Below are 18,573 nucleotides of genomic sequence, written 5' to 3'. Positions count from 1 at the left end.
CAAGAATCATATGATCCTCTCAATAGATGCAGAAAAAGCATTTGACAAAGTACAACATCCTTTCTTGATCAAAACTCTTCAGAGTATAGGGATAGAGGGTACATACCTCAATATCATAAAAGCCATCTATGAAAAACCTACAGCGAGTATCATTCTCAATGGGGAAAGGCTGAGAGCCTTTCCCCTAAGGTCAGGAACGCGGCAGGGATGTCCACTCTCACCACTGCTATTCAACATAGTATTAGAAGTCCTAGCCACAGCAATCAGACAACAAAAAGAAATCAAAGGCATCCAAATCGGCAAAGAGGAAGTCAAACTCTCACTCTTTGCAGATGATATGATACTGTATGTGGAAAACCCAAAAGACTCCACCCCAAAACTGCTAGAACTCATACAGGAATTCAGTCAAGTAGCAGGCTATAAAATCAGTGCACAGAAATCAGTGGCATTCCGGGCGCCTGGGTGGCTCAGTTGGTTAAGAAATCAGTGGCATTCCTATACACCACCACCAAGACAGAAGAGAGACAAATCAAGGAGTCGATCCCATTTACAATTGCACCCAAAACCATAAGATACCTAGGAATAAATCTAACCAAAGAAGCAAAGGATCTGTACTCAGAAAACTCTAAAATACTCATGAAAGAAATTGAAGAAGACACAAAGAAATGGAAAAACGTTCCATGCTCATGGATTGGAAGAACAAACATTGTGAAGATGTCAGCGCTACCTAGAGCAATCTACACATTCAATGCAATCCCCATCAAAATACCATCCACCTTTTTCAAAAAAATGGAACAAATAATCCTAAAATTTGTATGGAACCAGAAGAGACCCCGAATAGCCAGAGGAATATTGAAAAAGAAAAGCAAAGCTGGAGGCATCACAATTCCGGACTTCCAGCTCTATTACAAAGCTGTCATCATCAAGACAGTATGGTACTGGCACAAAAACAGACACATAGATCAATGGAACAGAATTGAGAGCCCAGCAATGGACCCTCAACTCTATGGTCAAGTCATCTTTGACAAAGCAGGAAAGAATGTCCAATGGCAAAAAGACAGTCTCTTCAACAAATGGTGTTGGGAAAATTGGACAGCCACATGCAGAAGAATGAAACTGGACCATTTCCTTACACCACACACAAAAATAGACTCCAAATGGTTGAAAGACCTAAACGTGAGACAGGAGTCCATCAAAATCCTAAAGGAGAACACAGGCAGCAACCTCTTAGACCTCAGCCACAGCAACTTCTTCCTAGAAACATTGCCATAGGCTCTTGTCCCAGATTACATTTCTCTGCTCTCCCTGAATAAGCCCACTTTTGCTTGTAAAATAACAGAATTTTATTTTTTACCAATAACCAATTTTAAATAATTGGCTTCTGTTTGGTTGGCTGTCTGTTGCTTTTCCTTGTTTACCTTATTGTCTAAAGAATTAAATGTGTTTCAAAGAGTGACACTTAGGAAAGGATTTTTTAAAAAATGAAGCTATTTCCTAGAGTGGACAAGGGCCACTTCGGTGACACAGCTCCCAGAAAATGAAGATGCCATTTCCCACAGATTACCCCCATTTCATAGAGGCAAGTCTTCAATGCCACATTAACTCCACTCTATTTGCATACTGTACATCTGAATTTAATGAGATTTGGAAAGTTAGTCATCTCAAAAAGAGAATGTTAATTATAATTGTTTTCATTTGAAATTACAGATAAGAATTTTTTAAACTTTTATATTATAGAAGGGTACACTACATTCCTCCATATAATCCTGTGTATCAATATAGTGCTCACTGGCCAAGCTCTCTCTGCAGAAGTAGAAGGATATCACCAATTTAAATATACAAAACATTTCAACAAACAGTTGAGGACAAAATATTGTCTCTGGCAAAACTTTAAACATAGTTTAACTGCCTTTACTTGTTATAATCAATAAACATATTTCTAATTTTTTTCTGTCATTTTTGCATCCACTTAAAAGGAAAATGCATGACAAATGCAGTTTTTGTTAATAATTCATAATAATCACAGGATGTGCCAAAAGGCTTAAAAAACAGACCACCAGTAAAGAAGGTGAACATCTACACATCTTTTTACTGTTTTAAGAAAATGAAAATTCAGTATAATTCCCTCATTTTAAACTTTTATACAACATCTCTTAAAATATATTCTGCATTTTACTTCAAAAATGCATTTTATTAAGAAAAAAAGGAATAGATTACAAATCAGGATATGAAAATCATGACATATGATGAATCAATGCGTTTTGATGCCATAATGCTGCAGTTTCTAGCAGTGCGGACCACACAGAACCATGAGGCGTCACCATCTATAAACCTGTCTACATTCCCAACGAGGTTAATGCGGCTACTAAATCACATGAACACTTGCAATAGATTCAGAGCTGTTATTATGCTTGTATTCAGCTTTGCATCAAATAAAAACTACCGTTTCTGTGTTCAATCCTTCAAGTCTTTCAATTAAAAAAAAAAGTATGCATTTATCAACATAGATCCTTCATAAGCTACTATGTTAATTCATATCCCAAGATTTAGTCAGGCATTTACAGAAACAGTAAAATGGTTATAGAGCTACGGGAAAGACAGGCAGGTTAAGAAGGAAAATATGATGCTTAACTTATGTATTTCCAAACTGTTCTGGTGTGAACAAATGAAGGAATCCAATTTTTCCTTGCCAGGCACCTGGAATGTGTGAGCATAAAGAGCAAAGTGCCTTTATTATATAATTGGCTTATGAAATTTCAAGATAACTACATGCATGCATCTTGTTTACTTTGCCTCAAAATCCATTATTTTAACAAGTTTCATAAGGTTACTGATAATTCTCTGATCTCTTGGTATGTATACACACCCTAATCAGGATGTACTAGTTAGTAGGTTATATTGATTTCTGGTATTTTTTAAGAAATTACCCCATCACCATAAATGAGACATGACAGAATGGCAGACTTAGCACAGATCAGAGAATATGCCATCACCCCTTAGAGTGAGCATCCTTTAACTACTCCACTGGCTTTGGTGAAAGGAGGCATAATTGCAGTTTCTATTTCAAAAAGTCTGTCCTGGAGGTCAGTGCATGGAAAAATGTATGCCTGAAGGGGTATATGTTTTAGAATGGGGAACGGAGCTCTCTACCTCAAATTGTCCCTTTTTCTTTTTAATACATCAGGAATGTGCTCCATGGACTATAGTCAAGGGAGATCAAAGAAAATTTGGTGACAAGCTTTAGAAAAACAGAAGTACAAACCTATTTAAAAAAAAAAAAACTGGCATAAGGCTCGGGGAAAGTATTCTCAAAAGTACGTTTCATATGAGACATTAGAGTTGTAAATAAAAATAATTTTTTTGGCATTGTTAAGAACTGTGTTTTTTATATCAACAAGCTTAGCAGTTGCAAACACTTCACATTCTTGGGGAAATTGGCATTTATGCAGCATCTTCCCTACTGCCACCACCAAACACGGAGAGCAGATGATGAGAAATTTAAAAGGCAGGACATCACACACTGGACAACCAATGCACTCTCTGAGTCTTGTCACATATGGATTTTACATTCAGAGCTAAAGTCTGACACTCAAAACCTAATACGTTCAAAATCATTAAGAAGAGTCAAATAGAAAAAGAGCAATACGATCAAACCAACAACAACAAAACATCTTTCAAGACTATTGATAAACTGTATTGAATGTGATACAGAGAAAGGCAAAGGGTTGATATATTTTTGGCCACTGAAGATGCAAACACCAGCCAAACAGGATCTGAGAAGCATTACCAGGTCTATGAATAACACTGGAGGGACACCAAAACAAACACAGAGCATGTTCTCAAAAAAAGCAAGTCATTATCATCCAATTTTGATTTTTTACCTCTAACAGAAGTGATGTATCACATGGTTGAGAGACCAGGGCTACAGTTTTCACATTCAAAAACCGTAGTCATCAAGCGAGTCAAATTTCTATTCTAGATCCTATCAGGACAGTTGGGAATTAAGAGCAATATCGAATTCCTTGTTCTCTAGAACGGCTGCTATGGGAAATACGTCACCGGATGAGGCCTCCCGCAGCCATCTCGAGTCTGGATACAGGAAGATGGCAGTGCTGAAAATCCGTTACCTGTACATTCAGTGTAAGAACATTTTTTTGTCCATTGAGAGCCCCTGGCTATTAAAGCAGACTGTCGGAATTGCAAGTTAAATCACAGCCGCCAATCAGAAGAAGTACTCTTTCTGATTTTCATTGACTGCACTTTGTATATTAAGCTCACTTTTCAAAACAGCCTCAGCACCGTCTACATTCTCTGACCTTTTTGCCTCATTTCTTTTGTATAACCTTTTCTGCTGATAAATGCGAACAGCTATGGCAGTGATGCAGAGCAAGATAAAGACCACGGCAGCTATCAAACCTAGAGAGAGGGGAGAAAAAATGCGAAATCAGAATTGTTGTCCAAATGGAGGCCCACTGACTTCACTGTCTAGTAAGTCAGAATAAAATTATTTTCCACATAAATCGAGCATCTGGTATCTATAAATTAAAAAAATATCCAAACCTCAAGTATTTCTGGATCAGGTGGCATCATAATACATTGCGTTTGTTTCTGAGCTCTATCAGCCCGGTAGGTTCGCCTCCATTTACTCTGCACGCATATTATACTGGATTTATTCAGTGCATTTCCATTTATCTTTTTTAAGAATTTTTTAGTGCATTTTACATTAAACACAAGAGGCCAACACGTCTCTAAGACCATGTGATCATTGCGTATTAATACACAAATTTTAATTATTTTAAAATTATAGACAGTAGTAAGATGGTAAAATGATTAAATGTGTCTTTGTACTTAAATATTTAAACAGTTTAATTCAGTGGATTCGCAATAGTTCGTTATACTGCTGAAGAGGAGGGTAGGATACACGCATCTGAATAATCCTGACTAGTGAAATATATTCATACAGATAATATAGATTATTTCGCTTATTTCTATATGAGGAATACTGATATTCTGAAACATTGTAAACGTTGTAAAGGTTGTAAATAAAAGACTGAAATACCACAATTGTTAACTATGCCCATATATGGGTATCAACCTTGGCATTACATTGGGCCAGAAGTTCTTCGAAGCGTGATCTGTGAGTCCCTTTTGGGTCCCAGGACACTTTGAGGAGGTCCACGGGGTCAAAGCTATTTTCATAATAATTCTAAGATGCCTTTTCCATTCTGTTGACATACCCACTGCTAATGTAAAACAAGCCTGGGTAAAATTCCTGGTACCTTAGCACAAATCAAGGCAAGGCTACCAAACTGTAACAGCGGTCACTGAATTCATTATTACACTGCCAGGCAACCCCAGAGAAAAAGAAAAAAGCTAGCTTCACTTAAGAGTGCCCTCGATGAAGCACTAAAAATTACTTATTTTATGAAATCTTGACCTTTGGCTACATGCCTTTTTAACATTTTGGGTGATGAAATGGAAAGTACTTGGGGTGTATCTCCAAGTACAATGGCTGTCCCCAGGAAAAGCGTTTGTGTTAAAAGCTGTCTTGTGAGCTCAACTAGTCACTTTTGGCTTCATGGAACACCACTTTTGTTTGAAAGAATGACTGACAAACCATGGTTGTTTTGACTCAGATATTCGACAGATACTTTCTCTGAAATGAGTGAAGTGAGTCCGTCACTTCAAGAAAAAATAACTGACAATATATGTCACCAGTAATAAAAGCCAAGCTTTCAAATGAAAAATAGAATTTGGAAAACTACTGCCTGTCACCATGAGTTTGAGAGTTTCCTAATACTTACACTTTTCTGATGAAAACAGTGGAGGTATTAACTGATGGAGTTGTTTTTAGACAAAAATAGGTACAGTGAAAACAGCAAGGTGGATCACCTGTCCTATTGTAAAGCCGGGATTCTTCCTTCCAGTCTCAATTAGGTGCATAACTCTAACGGAGGCCCCCAAGCCAGCACACTGAATCATTACCACCAGAAACTGTGATTTCTCACCAATCACAGTGGACTCCTAAGCATATGATTTAATGGACGGATTTCCTACAGCAAATCATAATATTGCCAATGGCCGAGCCAATTTTTGGCTGGGTCAAACTTACCTGAGAAGGACAGCAATTATTCTTTTCTCATAAATCTAATATAAACGTGGCAATCAAATACTGCACTTGAAATCTAAAAAATTCACTACATATCCACTATTAGTTATATTAGTAAGTAATAATTTTATTCAGAGTATCTAATTGTTGTTATATGTTTTGCCTCTCAGCAGTTGAGTTGCTATAAATATTTCTATTGTCTGGCATCTTGTTATAGGCCTCTTGTATCAAGAGAGACATTCTGAATAATTTCAATGTGAAAAACTGATGAAGTCTATTATAGAGAGCAGGCTACAGCAATTATAAAATAAACATCAACATTACAGTGGCCGAGACAAGATACCCAGACAGTCATAATCGTGAATGGACTCTGGAACTACTTTGTTCCATGTATGTGATTTATCTCCTTTAATTTGGGGGAAGGTATTATGTCAGGATTTGTCATGTCCAAGGAAACCTTGATCTAACCTGTTATACAAAAAAAAAAAAAAAAAAAAAACCACTACATAAAATATGGCCAACCACTGTGCTCTATGACATTGCCATCTGAGGCTCTGTGTGAATGTGTTTTTATGAAGATACTGTGTAGCTTTCTCTTTGTCTAAATCTCACCATCCTTATCTGCATAGCCTGGCCAGAAATTCTCTATAATATCTGGGTCACCAGTTTTAAATGTCTTATAAACAATTTTCCCATCTTACATTATACAGTGTTTGTAAGTGAAGAGAAAGATCACCTACAATATAGAACATAGGGCAATTAGCCAATTTGGAGAAATTTTAAATGGATTAATTATTGCTACACAGTGGGTGCAATTTACGAGTAACTAGACAACGGGTGAAAAATTATACTACGATGCTACCAGATGGAGAAACTCCCCAGAGGATGATATTCTGTGATTTAGCAGATAAATCGCATGTGGTCCCAGACAAGGCCTTCGGAGCTTAAACAGCCATGCCCAGCTGCTTTGCTTCTGATGCTCAGTCTCTGCAATGCCCAAAAGCAGACGCCACTGGATTCCTAGACACTCAATCCCTGGGCTGCAAATTTTCCACCCTGTCTTTGTCCGCGCTCTGCGTTTGAGCCAAGCGAGATTCCACAGGTGACTCATAACTCGTTCCTGTTCCAGAGTAATGTAGAATGACTTATCAACACACCCCTCTGTTAGTCTGTAAATCTTCCCAATGATCTCTGCCCAAAGCAACAGTATTCTAAAGATTAAATACTCCGTTCTAACATTGGCTTGACTGTCCAATCACTCTCTACGTATATCTACCTTTGTGTCTTTATCCCCCTATCTCTATACCTAGTTAAGTGTATAAACGAAGCTCCATTATGAGACTGCAACAATCTGTTTGACAAGGAATCCCAGTTTAAAATGTGAAGCGCATTAAATGCTAGAGCTTTAGATGAGGTTTTACCATATAATGTATTAATAATAATATATTCATGTGTTTCTTTTAGACATGCAGTTATTCAGCTATTAACTACTCTTCTAGCAGGTCTTACTGTTGTTTATTTTTTGCTTGTTATATGACTAAATGGGAATTCTATCTTGGGTATCTTTAATAGTTTGCTAAAAGAAAAATAGTTTGCTAAAAGAAAAATACCTGAAATAGCAATGGGGATGTTAATATCCTCACAAAGATTTGACTAGTACTATTGTCAGTCTCAGTAAAATCCCAACTTCTAAAAGGAAGTTGATGTCTGGATGAGTAAAGGTACAAAAAACAGAACAAATGGATCAGGTACAAAGCCCACAAAAACTGCCCAAGTAAAAGAGTAATCACATTATCTGGCAGTGTAATAAAATAACTTCACTTTTTATGTCCTTATCCTACGCAGAGTGCGGAGAAAAGATGAGCCACTTAGCATTTCCTTTATCTGATTAATAACCTTCTTAAGACCATTGATCAGGAAGAAGACGGTATATTTGGGGGGTTGGTTTTAAATAAATTATGTCTCAGAGAATATGCTGTTTCATTGCCAGGAAGATATACTTAAATTTTTTTGTGTTAATTCTGCAATTTAAAAATAACTATGAATCACTTTTATTCCATTAGCCTAATATTTGACAAAAATGCAACTAAAAATGTAATATTCATTGATGTGAGCACCTAAACCATGGAAATATCCATTTTATTGAGCATGACCACAACATAAAATATAAGTTTTTCCTGCTTTTTACATAAACTCTTGCAGAAGCAGTACAACAAAGTCCAAGAAGCCAATAAAAATCATATTGCTTCCTCAAGTATATTCAGATTTCCCTAGGGATTGTAGAAGGCCACTTTCAAGCTAAATGATAACTCATTTTTACACAGTTTAGCAACTATTCCTTGAGTGTGGTGCCTTAGTGAAATTATCCATTATTTATACTGAAAATCTTCAAGGAATTCGGGAACTCAAGAAGACTCTAAAAGGCAATCCAGTATAAATAATAAACCACTCCCGTTGACCTCAGGCCTCAGTGCCTAACCCTGGGGATGTGTGTGGATTCTTCATGGTTTCTCTGATGCTCAATATTCGCCACTCCTAGTAATGACAAGTACCAAAGAAGAGCCCATCCATGCTTTCTGTTACCTCCAATCACTGCAGAGTCACTTCTAATTGCATTAGCGAGGGGTTCTCTGTCATCTCTTGTTCCCGAATGATCTGCAGGGAAAGAATAAAAAAGGGGGGAAGGGAGTGATATAGCCAATCAAAAAGAAGAAATTTTGAAAAAAAAAAAGTCTTTAAAACATTTTAAACCAGAGCAGAATTATGGAGGTCAATGTGGAATCCCTGTTGACAACTTTTTTGAAGCTCAGCAGTGTCAACTGCAGGGGCACACATGAATAAGGCACTGAGAATCTAGAGAAGAAATGGGAAAGAGAATTGGACGTCAACCAACAAAGCCAATTTTGAGAAGCCACCTCGAGGACCCACTGCCACAGCAGCATCAGAAGACTCAATACCCAGGGGACTAGTGTGTTCGTTACTGTGTAAAGGAGGGGCCACACACCACCTGCAAACGAGTGTGTCCTTTCTCTTGATGTGGCATCAGTACCACCCTGGGCCACACAGCTGGACTCTGTCACGTGTCCCGAGACGGTGATGGGGGCCGGGTGGCTGGGCTGCAGCGCGGCCTTCAGAGGGGCCACGTGGCTGAGCTGCACAGCAGAGAGACAGCCCAGGAAGCCCTGTGCGCCCGCCAGCGCTGTCTCCTGGTCTGTATCACTGTGTTCTGTGAACCCAAAGAAACATCGAAATGTTAACAATTGTGCAAGAGCAAAAGGAGGCAAGGCTACAGACGGAATGTTTCCAGTCTGGTAATACAACAGCAAATATATATACAGTAGACTAAATTCCCCTTTGTCAGTCTTTATTCAAAGAGTCGGATCCAGTAAGTCTCTCCGTGACTACTGGTGAGCCTCTCCAGGTTAATGAAGGCAGGTTTTTAAGGATGGCTAATTTAATATCATGGGGTGAACTCTGGAAGTGATTGAAGCCTCCCTAAGAATGGGCCAGGTCTGGAACTGATGAGGGTTCATGAGATGGTAAACTGAAACACAGATGATTAACATGATTTGTGATAGGGCTTGGAGTAAGAGATTCAAGTGCTTCCCAATTTGGAAATGAATTCAGCTCAGCTTGTGAGACGTAAGTCATGAAAAGCACAGAAGCTAGAGGGAAAATTGAGCTTCTGGAGTTCCCTTATCTATTGCCCAGCCAGCCGACAGTCGGGCCAACAGCTTTCTGGTACTCTGCGACCCCATCACGCAGGGGGATAATGTTGAGATGTGGTGGAGGCTACCCCCCAGAGTTGCCCTAATGACTCATGCACAGCAGTGAAAACATTCATACCTCACAGCCTTTTCTCCCTCGTTTCTCTGCCACCTGTCACTCAGACAGACACGTGTGCATCCCCGTCCCCTCTAGACAGAAAAACCCTCCCCCAGATCAATGGGAGTTTAGTTTATCTGCAACTATTGTGGCACAGAGACTGGCTTGAATGCCAGAATATTAATTTATGGTTCTACAGTGAAGAATATATTTACATTTTATGCTTGGCGAGGCTCAAATTGAAACAAGGGGAATTACCTGTAGAGTTTTAAAGTTCAAATGTTATCAGACTACAATGCATCCAATCCACCCAATGTGACCAGAAAATAGCAGGACTCCTCTCTCCTACTCTGCATATACAGGGACACAGACACGGTTTGCACTTTTGTCTCTTTTTGAAAAAAAAAAAAAAAGGATAATAGGTATTAAGTATTTATTGGGTACTTATAATGCGCTTAGCACTGTTCTCAGGGATTTGCATGCTCGTGTTTGCAGCTCCCAGGAGCCAGGAGGGTCTGATGTTCGTGGTACAGGCAGGACACGTGGGGTCAGAACTGCAGTGACTGCCTGAGGCTGAGGAGCTGTGGGCATTCTGTGCGGGACTCAGGCTCCAAACCACAAGACTCCGCTATTCATGAACTGCTCTCTGACTGACACATTGTTTTCTTTCTTCTCTTCCTATCTTCTGCAGTGCCTCTTACTTATTTTGTTATTATTTTTTTGGCTTAAGAGCCGCTGGTCTTGAAGTGACTCTGGACAACTCAGCTCTGATTGAGCCAGTCTTGTAATATTAAGAATTCTGAAGAACGCCGTTTTGTTCCATTGTCATTCACACTTTATACCTAATGATGAAAATGCTGATTAAATGTTGAGTATCATGAATGTCATCCTCCAATCTGAAAATCAGAGCAATTACATTACTCCCCTGCCGTGGGGCTAGAGATACGGCACTCAGGCTCAGGCGTTCTGCCTCAGAAGGCCATGTTCCGACCACCAGGCCACCTTGCCTCACTGCACAAAGATGGGCTTCCTGGACCCATAGGTGACCCTCAACCTCCAGCGTTATGCTGTTACATAGAAGCCATTCCGTCCATGTATAGAAAGCAAGAACGAACTTAGTCCCAACACAGAGCATTCGCTCACTTGAATGGATATACATTCAAACATATTTATGTTTAAAAAGATAGCATTCTTGCTTTGGAGTTTTTTTACTTTAATAAGAAAGGAAAAGAAAACATACATTAATAGCAGCATAGCCAGGGCAGTGCTTTTCACATTTATTTTAAAATGTTAAAATCTTGATACAATTTCTATAGATTTTAAAAAAATCTTATCTTTTGAACCGAAAAAAATGTAAATAGGTAAGATTCACTTCTCTGGTACAAATCTAATAGGAGGTGAATTTTATTTTTTTTTTTTTACAGATTTGTTTATTTGAGAGAGAGAAAGAGCTAGCAGGGTAAGGGGCCAAGGGAGAGAACATCCAAGCAGATTCCCACTGAGCATGGAGCCCACCGATGCGGGGCTTGATCTCACGACCCATGAGATCAGGACCTGAGCCGAAACTAAGAGTTGGGTGCTTAACTGACTGAGCCACCCAGGTGCCCCGAGATGAATTTTAAAGACTACACCTTCAAGTCCAAAACTTGAATATTACAAATTACTGTATAAAAGACTTTAAATTCTAAAACTTAAAGTGGGCAGTTAATCAATTAATATTTGTTTTAAGAGCTACTGATACAGGAAATAAATTCCCTGCATATCAGGCATCTCACATTCTAGCAGCAGAGACAGAAAATAAACATAGAGACAGGAACTAATGAAAATTTTGAAGAGTGGTAATGTTCTGAAGAAATGACTTAGAAAGTGTGATGGAGTGTGTCTGGAACAGAAATTTATCTTGATGGATTAGGTGAGTTTTGTGTGTCTATTTTAAGGTTGACTCTTCATAGTCCTGTTCCCTTAGTAGTCTGTAGATATTATTCCAGCATCTTCTCGCTCTATTACTTCTTTCTCAAATTTTGTGAGATTCTCTGTGATTCAGGAATTTTGCATAGAACATGCTGGGCCCTTTTCATCTGGAGACACGAGTTTTTTCTTTAGCCTGGAAAATTTCATACATTGTGCACGCAACTATTGCTTCACCTTCATATTTTTGTAAAGATTTATTTTACAGAGAATGAGAGAGAGAGAGAATGAGCAGGAGGGGCTTGGGGGGGGAGAATCCTCAGGCAGGCTCCCCACTGAGCACGGAGCCTGATGCAGGGCTCAATCTCACAACCCCAAGATCACCACCTGAGCTGAAACCAAGAGTTGGGTGCTTAACCGACTGAGCCACCAGGGGGTCCCTTTCACTTCTAAATTTTTTATCCTCTTGGTCTGCTGATTATTCACACGGGGTCTCCTCTGCATATTCTTTAAGCTATTTTACTTTTCCCACCTGATTTTTATATTTTAGGACTTAATTTTATGTGAGTCAAGTCCTTCATTCACTTATCTTCTACGTGATGAATTCAAGTTTCAACAAAGATCACTCTTTCCTGCTACTGACATTTTTGGTCTGGAACAATCATACTTTTTAGTTCCTCAAGGTCTTTTGGTTGCTTTGCTAAAAGCAAGTGCTCTTACTAAGTTTCAACAGGATGGTATCCGTTTCCCTGAAGAGGCTTACTGTGATAGGGAATGATTCTGGTGGCTTCGTTTCTTCCCCCTTTTTATTGTTAAATCTTCTTCTTCTTCTTTTTTTTTTTTTTTTGTCATTGAATCTTCTTAAGAATGGAGTTGTTTTTCTCATCTGCTGGGTGCTTTTCAGTCACTGATTTCCTTAGGTGGTAGACAATGTAGCTGCCCCACACCAGTGAGGACTCCAGACAGAGAGGACTCAAAACTTCAGGTCATCCTCAGCAAAATTCAGGAACCCCTCGAGTTTCAGGTTGCTCCCTTCTTTGGCAAAGAGGGGAAATGGGCATAGTGACGTTTTCAATGCTGACCTCTCCCCATGGGCTCCAGAGCTCTAGGCAAGCTAAGTATTTCCAAGTGGAGGGGAGGGATCTATGCAATTTAGGGTCTGCCCCCCAAGACTTTCCTAGGCTGGCCCCTGACTGTCTTCCAACCAGAGGGCAAGGAGGCCCCCACCACTTTCTTCACTGGCAACCTCCAGGCTCCCGCCTGCCTGCTGGGCTGGACCAACAACTCCTATTTTCAGGAGAGTCAATGGGTGGTAATTAGAATCAGGAGGGAAAGCACAGCACAGGGTTTTGCAGCCACCTCCCCAGAACGGAGTCCAAACAAAATGAACAGCTATACTATGTTGTTCATAAGCAAAGCTGGCCTTAGAAATACATAGCATTAGATATCTTGCTGGACATCAACAATTGTGCTAATAAAGCCAATGAACAAAAATAGCTATCTTTCCTGTTATCTAACTCCTGAAATGCCAACACCATCTAAAGATTAGAACAGGGAGGGTGGAGGAATTGAAGACCAACGTCTCCTGTTTGACACAAATCCTGAGAGGACTCAATCATGTTTTGGATGTTTCTGGTTATAAAAACCCTTAACTGACTCAGATTTTTGGATAATCTCGCCTATTAAAAAATTAGCCCCAACTGTATTTTCCAACAAAGGGAATGACTTCTGCTTTGTTAAAGAAGAAACCTTTTAACAAAAGGCCTGCCAGAAAAATAGAGTACCAAGGAATTAAAATTTGTAGAAAGTGCCTTTCTATACCTGGGAAGAGGACTGTTTCTGGAAAGGGCATGAAGTAAACGGAAGAACAATCACAAGGAGGGCTTCATGGAATTTCTTGTAGCTCTCATTAACAAACAAACAGAAAAACTCAGAAAACAAAACCAAATAGGTTGTCCATACCTAGGAAGAGGGGCCTTGTTTAAAAAGAATCTTAGTATCTTTAACCCATAAAGATGAGGATAAGAAGGCTTGCCAGAACATGGGGCAATAAATCAGAGGGGGAGCAGGGCTAACACCCAGCAGAGCATCTTTGTCATTACATGCAATTATGACCAGGATTCAATAAACAAGAGTTAGTGGAAAAGTAAAATGGCAAAGCAGTCAGCAAACACTACGTGGATAAGGAAGCAGGTTTTCATAAAAGGTATTTATTTGCCAACCAAACCTACGGCTCTGAGATATAACCTTGAAAATCTCATTAATACAGAAGCTATTTATAGTTAGATATTTCTGGGCGACCTGTACTTCTTTTTTGCTTTCAATGTAACCTGTCTTAAGTGTCACAAGACATTTACAAAATCAACAAGGTCCCTTAAATAATCTAATCAAACTATCTTATGTACCCCCTTGGCTTTGAAGCAGGTTTTACATAAACTAGCACTGAGATTGACGTTTGTTCCTACAGCTCTTCTAAGAGATGGGTAGATACCCTCTTTCCTCTGACCACACACTTTATTTACATCTGGCCTAAATCTCCACTGCAGAAATTTGAGTACTTTCTGGCTCTGCAACCTCAGAAGAGATCAATGATCCCTATGGGTCATTGCCTCTAAATATACCAAAGCTACTGCTCAGCACAGACTGAGCGAAAAACATCTTCAGGTTTTTAGGAAACTCTTCTAACATAAAAACAATCCATAAACAGAACTCAGAACTTCATTTTACAATGAGTTTTGGATGTAAAAATGAACGTGATGCAGCCTATTAATTACGGAGGAATGTGAGCCAAGTCCGTCTGATGCAGCCTGGTTCTTCCCACACCGTGAGGGACCAACGGATTGCTGCTTGTCAGGGTCCCGGCACCATAACAGATTTCACATAAACAAGTAATAGATAGTAACTGTAAACTTCACTCAGCCTTTGAACAGTGACTTTTCAGTCATTCTACAATGGGTTAAGTTATATCATGCAAGAGGTGAGCACATTTTTCCGTGAAAGGTTTGATGCAATCTCAAGATTATGTAATGGTCTTCACTGAGTTTCTTTTTTCATGTGTGGCATTGTGACCCAACAAAACCTTAATGAGTTAGCAAAGCAACTTCACACCTGCATAGTTCCTTTGATCAATTACACCTTAGAGAGATCTCTTCTTACATAATGTTCAAGTTAATAGTTCTCTTAGAGGAGCTGCTGAGAAATCATTCACTTCGGCACCAGTACTTCATACATGTGAACAACACACTTGACAGAGAAATGACATCAGACTGCCTGCCCTTTCGGAAGGAAGACTGGAAAAAAAATTGCTTCCTCTCTGTCTTCAAGTACTCATTTTTACAAAGGAAACGGACCATAGGAACAAATTTTTAACTCCCATCATCATTAACAAGCATTAGTAGCAGTTATCAAGCAAGGAGGGTAATTTTTAGGTAATAATATCAAATTGTACTGAGATGACATGGGAACCAGCTCTAACCCTCTATTATACTCAACAGACAACACGAGCAGAATTCACATTTAACTGCTCTTACTCTCACAGACCAGTCCCGCAGCTCATCACCAGGCTGGCCTGCCAGCATCTCTTTGCTTTGTGCCCAAAGCCCCTGTATGCACTGTCCTGCCAACCTCATTCTCTCCTCTCTTCCATCAATTCCTGCTTTTAGTAAAGGCACTCATGCAACAGAGTAAGAGAATGGCTTTATTTTTTTACTTATTCCTGATAATGGCTTTATTTTTTTACTTATTCCTAGTGCAGGTACATTTTATTTTTTTATTTTTTTTTCAGATATAATATTTTTCAATTTAATTGAGGTATATTGACAAATAAACTTTAATATGTTTTAAATTGGAATTTTTACACAGGTGATTTAAATATCCTGGCTTTTATCCCTATTTTATTTATTTTTTTTAAAATTTTTTATTGTTATGTTAATCACCATATATTACATCATTAGTTTTTGGTGCAGTGTTCCATGATTCATTGTTTGTCATAACACCCAGTGCTCCATGCAGAACGTGCCCTCCTCAATACCCATCACCAGGCTAACCCATCCCCCTCCCCCCCTCCCCTCTAGAACCCTCAGTTTGTTTCTCAGAGTCCATCATCTCTCATGGTTCGTCTGCTAGTGCAGGTACATTTTAAAGCATGTCAGTAATTAAAGAAATAAACAATTGCCTTCTCTTTTTTATTTTAGAAATTATTCTAGTTTTATCATGGTGCAAAGGTGTCTAGATTTGGCAGCTGATAAATACATAATTTGGGATTCATGACTTTTGCTTTTATCATTCAGTATTTTTTTTGAAGTGTAAGCAGAGCTCTGTTTTATTATGTTTGACTGCCAAATGAAAGCGATGAGGGTGATAGCGTTGTCAAAGGTGCAGACTCATCCTTCCTACCTGGAGCACAGCCTCATGATTTTTATGAGCCTCTGACAAAATCCCAATGTCTACCATACCATGTGCTCTATAATTAAAATCAGATAACACTCAGATAACACGTTTCAGCAACCCAAGTGTTCCTTGGGTTTGGGACGTCACACTTTGATCTATGCTCTTGTATCATGATGAGGAGAGAGGTGTCTTTAAGCTTCTAGGTATGGCCAGTTCATGTCGCTAATTCTCTGGAAACAATTAGAGCCTCCACAAGGATGAAGCCACTCTATGCATCAGAGATGGTCTATGACATTTTAATTGTTAAAATATTCAAAAATCCACTTGATGAAGAAAAAAAAATTCAGTAGATTTCTTACTGCTCTTGTTCTAAGCTGCACTTCTCTTTTAAAATTTGCTTTTAAAATAACCATTCTCTTAAGTGTCATTTCACAATATATTTACACAATCAGGACTTAGGTCATCTGATTTCTCCTCACCTCTAGGCACTGAAGTGAGTTTTACATAAAGGATTCCTGACACACTGGAAATTATTCCCCCAGCCCTTCAGTGGAGACCAGTTGTCCTCTCCTTGCTGACTACAGACATTATTTACATCCGGCCTAATCTCCACTGCAGTGATCTGAGCTACCTCCTGGCTCTGTGTCCTCAGAAGAGAGCAATAATCATTGTTCTTTAAAAAGATTTTATCTATTCATTTGGATGCGGGGCTCTATCCCAGGACCCTGGGATCGTGACCTGAGCTCAAGGCAGATGCTTCACCGACTGACTCACCCAGGCACCCCAGGAATAATCACTATTGATCAAGACCTCTAATATGCAAAAGCTACTACTCAGAGTAAGTGAAAATAATCATCCAGTTTTTACTAAAATAAATCAAAAATCTCTTATAACGTATAAAAGTATCTAGATACAGAATTCAGAGCATAATCTTACAGTGAGACATGAATATGAAGAGCAGATTTAATGTACTCTTGATCGTAGGAGGATCTGAACTAAGCTGCTTGGCTAAAACCACAGCTCCCAACTACTAATGATTATTATTGTCAAAGTTATTGAGTACTTAAATTAAATGTAATAGGGAGTTGGAGATGGTTTCCATGTTGTCATAATAGAGTTTGATATTATTTCAAAAATTCACCTTCCTTTTGTGTATCAGCTAGTAATGTTTGTTCACAGTGACAATAGTCCAAAATCATCTCCATAGTTCTTACTAAGTTTAAGAAATGAGTAATGGAGAAAGCTGAAAGAGGGAAAATATGTCCTCCTTTCTGGGTTTCCATCTAAAATGGCAGTGAATGGTCATATCCTTCAGTCTTTGGTTGAAAAGGCAGACAAATTACAACTCCAAAAAAAAAATGATTGATCAATGTTCATATTCTGTTCCCTTAAAAGAAATATTCAGAAATCATAAAATGATACAAATATTTTACTCATTTTTATTTGGAGGGTAATTTGGAACTATTTTATCTAATGTGACACAGGGCACATTATACTCAATTGGATACACAGGAACATTGTGTAGGACGATGATGTGTATGCCCACTAACATAAGCTCTGTGAGGGCAGATGCAATGTCCATCTTGCTGGATGGCATTCTCTGTGTACACAACAGGTGATCACAAAGTATGTGCTAAATGAATCTAAGCCAAAAGGGCTTCCAAATAGGAAAACCATATTTTATAAGCGTGGGGCCATGACAACGTGCCTCGCAGACCTCCAACTAGAGGAGAGTAATTGACCAACAGCCCCAGCTGCCAGGCTCTGAAACCTATCTTTATCCTTGGGCCAAGGCCATGCTTCCTGTGGGTGGTACCAGCGGTGGCTGATGACAGCAGGGAATTTCTAAGGTGGGCTCATTCTTGGGAAACAGGAGATTCTTCTGATGGCTGGCTGACTCAAGGGCTCCCCAAAGACTGCTCAACCCTTCTGAGGTTGCACGGACTTCCAAGATACTTCTAACTTTTCCTGTCTCTCTCTCTCCCCCCTTCATTTGGAAGCAGAGTTGCATGGCCATCTGATGCCTCTGCCACTCTTGGCCAGTTCTCTCCCCACTTTCTTTTATGTAAGTGTTCCCCGAATAAAATCCTCACATGGTTAATTTTGTCTTGGCGACTGCTTTTTGGAGGACCCAGCCTAACATAATAAGAAACTCCAAGATTGAACAATTCTCTGGAAAATTAATAGCTCCATTTTAGCATCTATTTTACTATAAATTAATATACTATATTAAAATATAATAATATACTACATGTTTAATTGTAAATTCATATACCACACCAAATTTGACCATAAATTATTACTCTCCTTTGAATTACAAATGACTTGAATGGAGTATTAGT

General features: G+C 39.0%; 1 protein-coding gene across 5 annotated transcripts in view; it reads right to left on the bottom strand.

Annotated features, from left to right (window-relative positions):
* Positions 1-1,625: 1,625 nt before the first annotated feature.
* Positions 1,626-18,573, bottom strand: part of CNTNAP4 (contactin associated protein family member 4) — a 263,654-nt gene continuing 246,706 nt past the window's right edge. For 3 of the 5 annotated variants that reach the window (XM_073882311.1, XM_073882312.1, XM_073882313.1), the window contains 3 exons: positions 9,114-9,335; positions 8,693-8,764; positions 1,626-4,416 (listed from right to left, as the gene is read on the bottom strand). In XM_073882311.1, coding sequence (XP_073738412.1) covers positions 4,223-4,416; positions 8,693-8,764; positions 9,114-9,335 — 488 coding nt within the window. In that variant the 3' untranslated portion in view covers positions 1,626-4,222. The remainder of the gene's footprint in view (positions 4,417-8,692; positions 8,765-9,113; positions 9,336-18,573) is intronic. The other 2 variants (XM_025860482.2, XM_025860487.2) reach the window with 1 other exon arrangement.

The sequence above is a fragment of the Callorhinus ursinus genome, unplaced genomic scaffold, assembly GCF_003265705.2.
Source record: "Callorhinus ursinus isolate GAN/ISIS: 27379988/994484 unplaced genomic scaffold, GSC_fseal_2.0 scaffold46, whole genome shotgun sequence".
Taxonomy (NCBI): Eukaryota; Metazoa; Chordata; class Mammalia; order Carnivora; family Otariidae; genus Callorhinus; species Callorhinus ursinus.
This window is presented reverse-complemented; position numbering and strand designations above follow the sequence as displayed.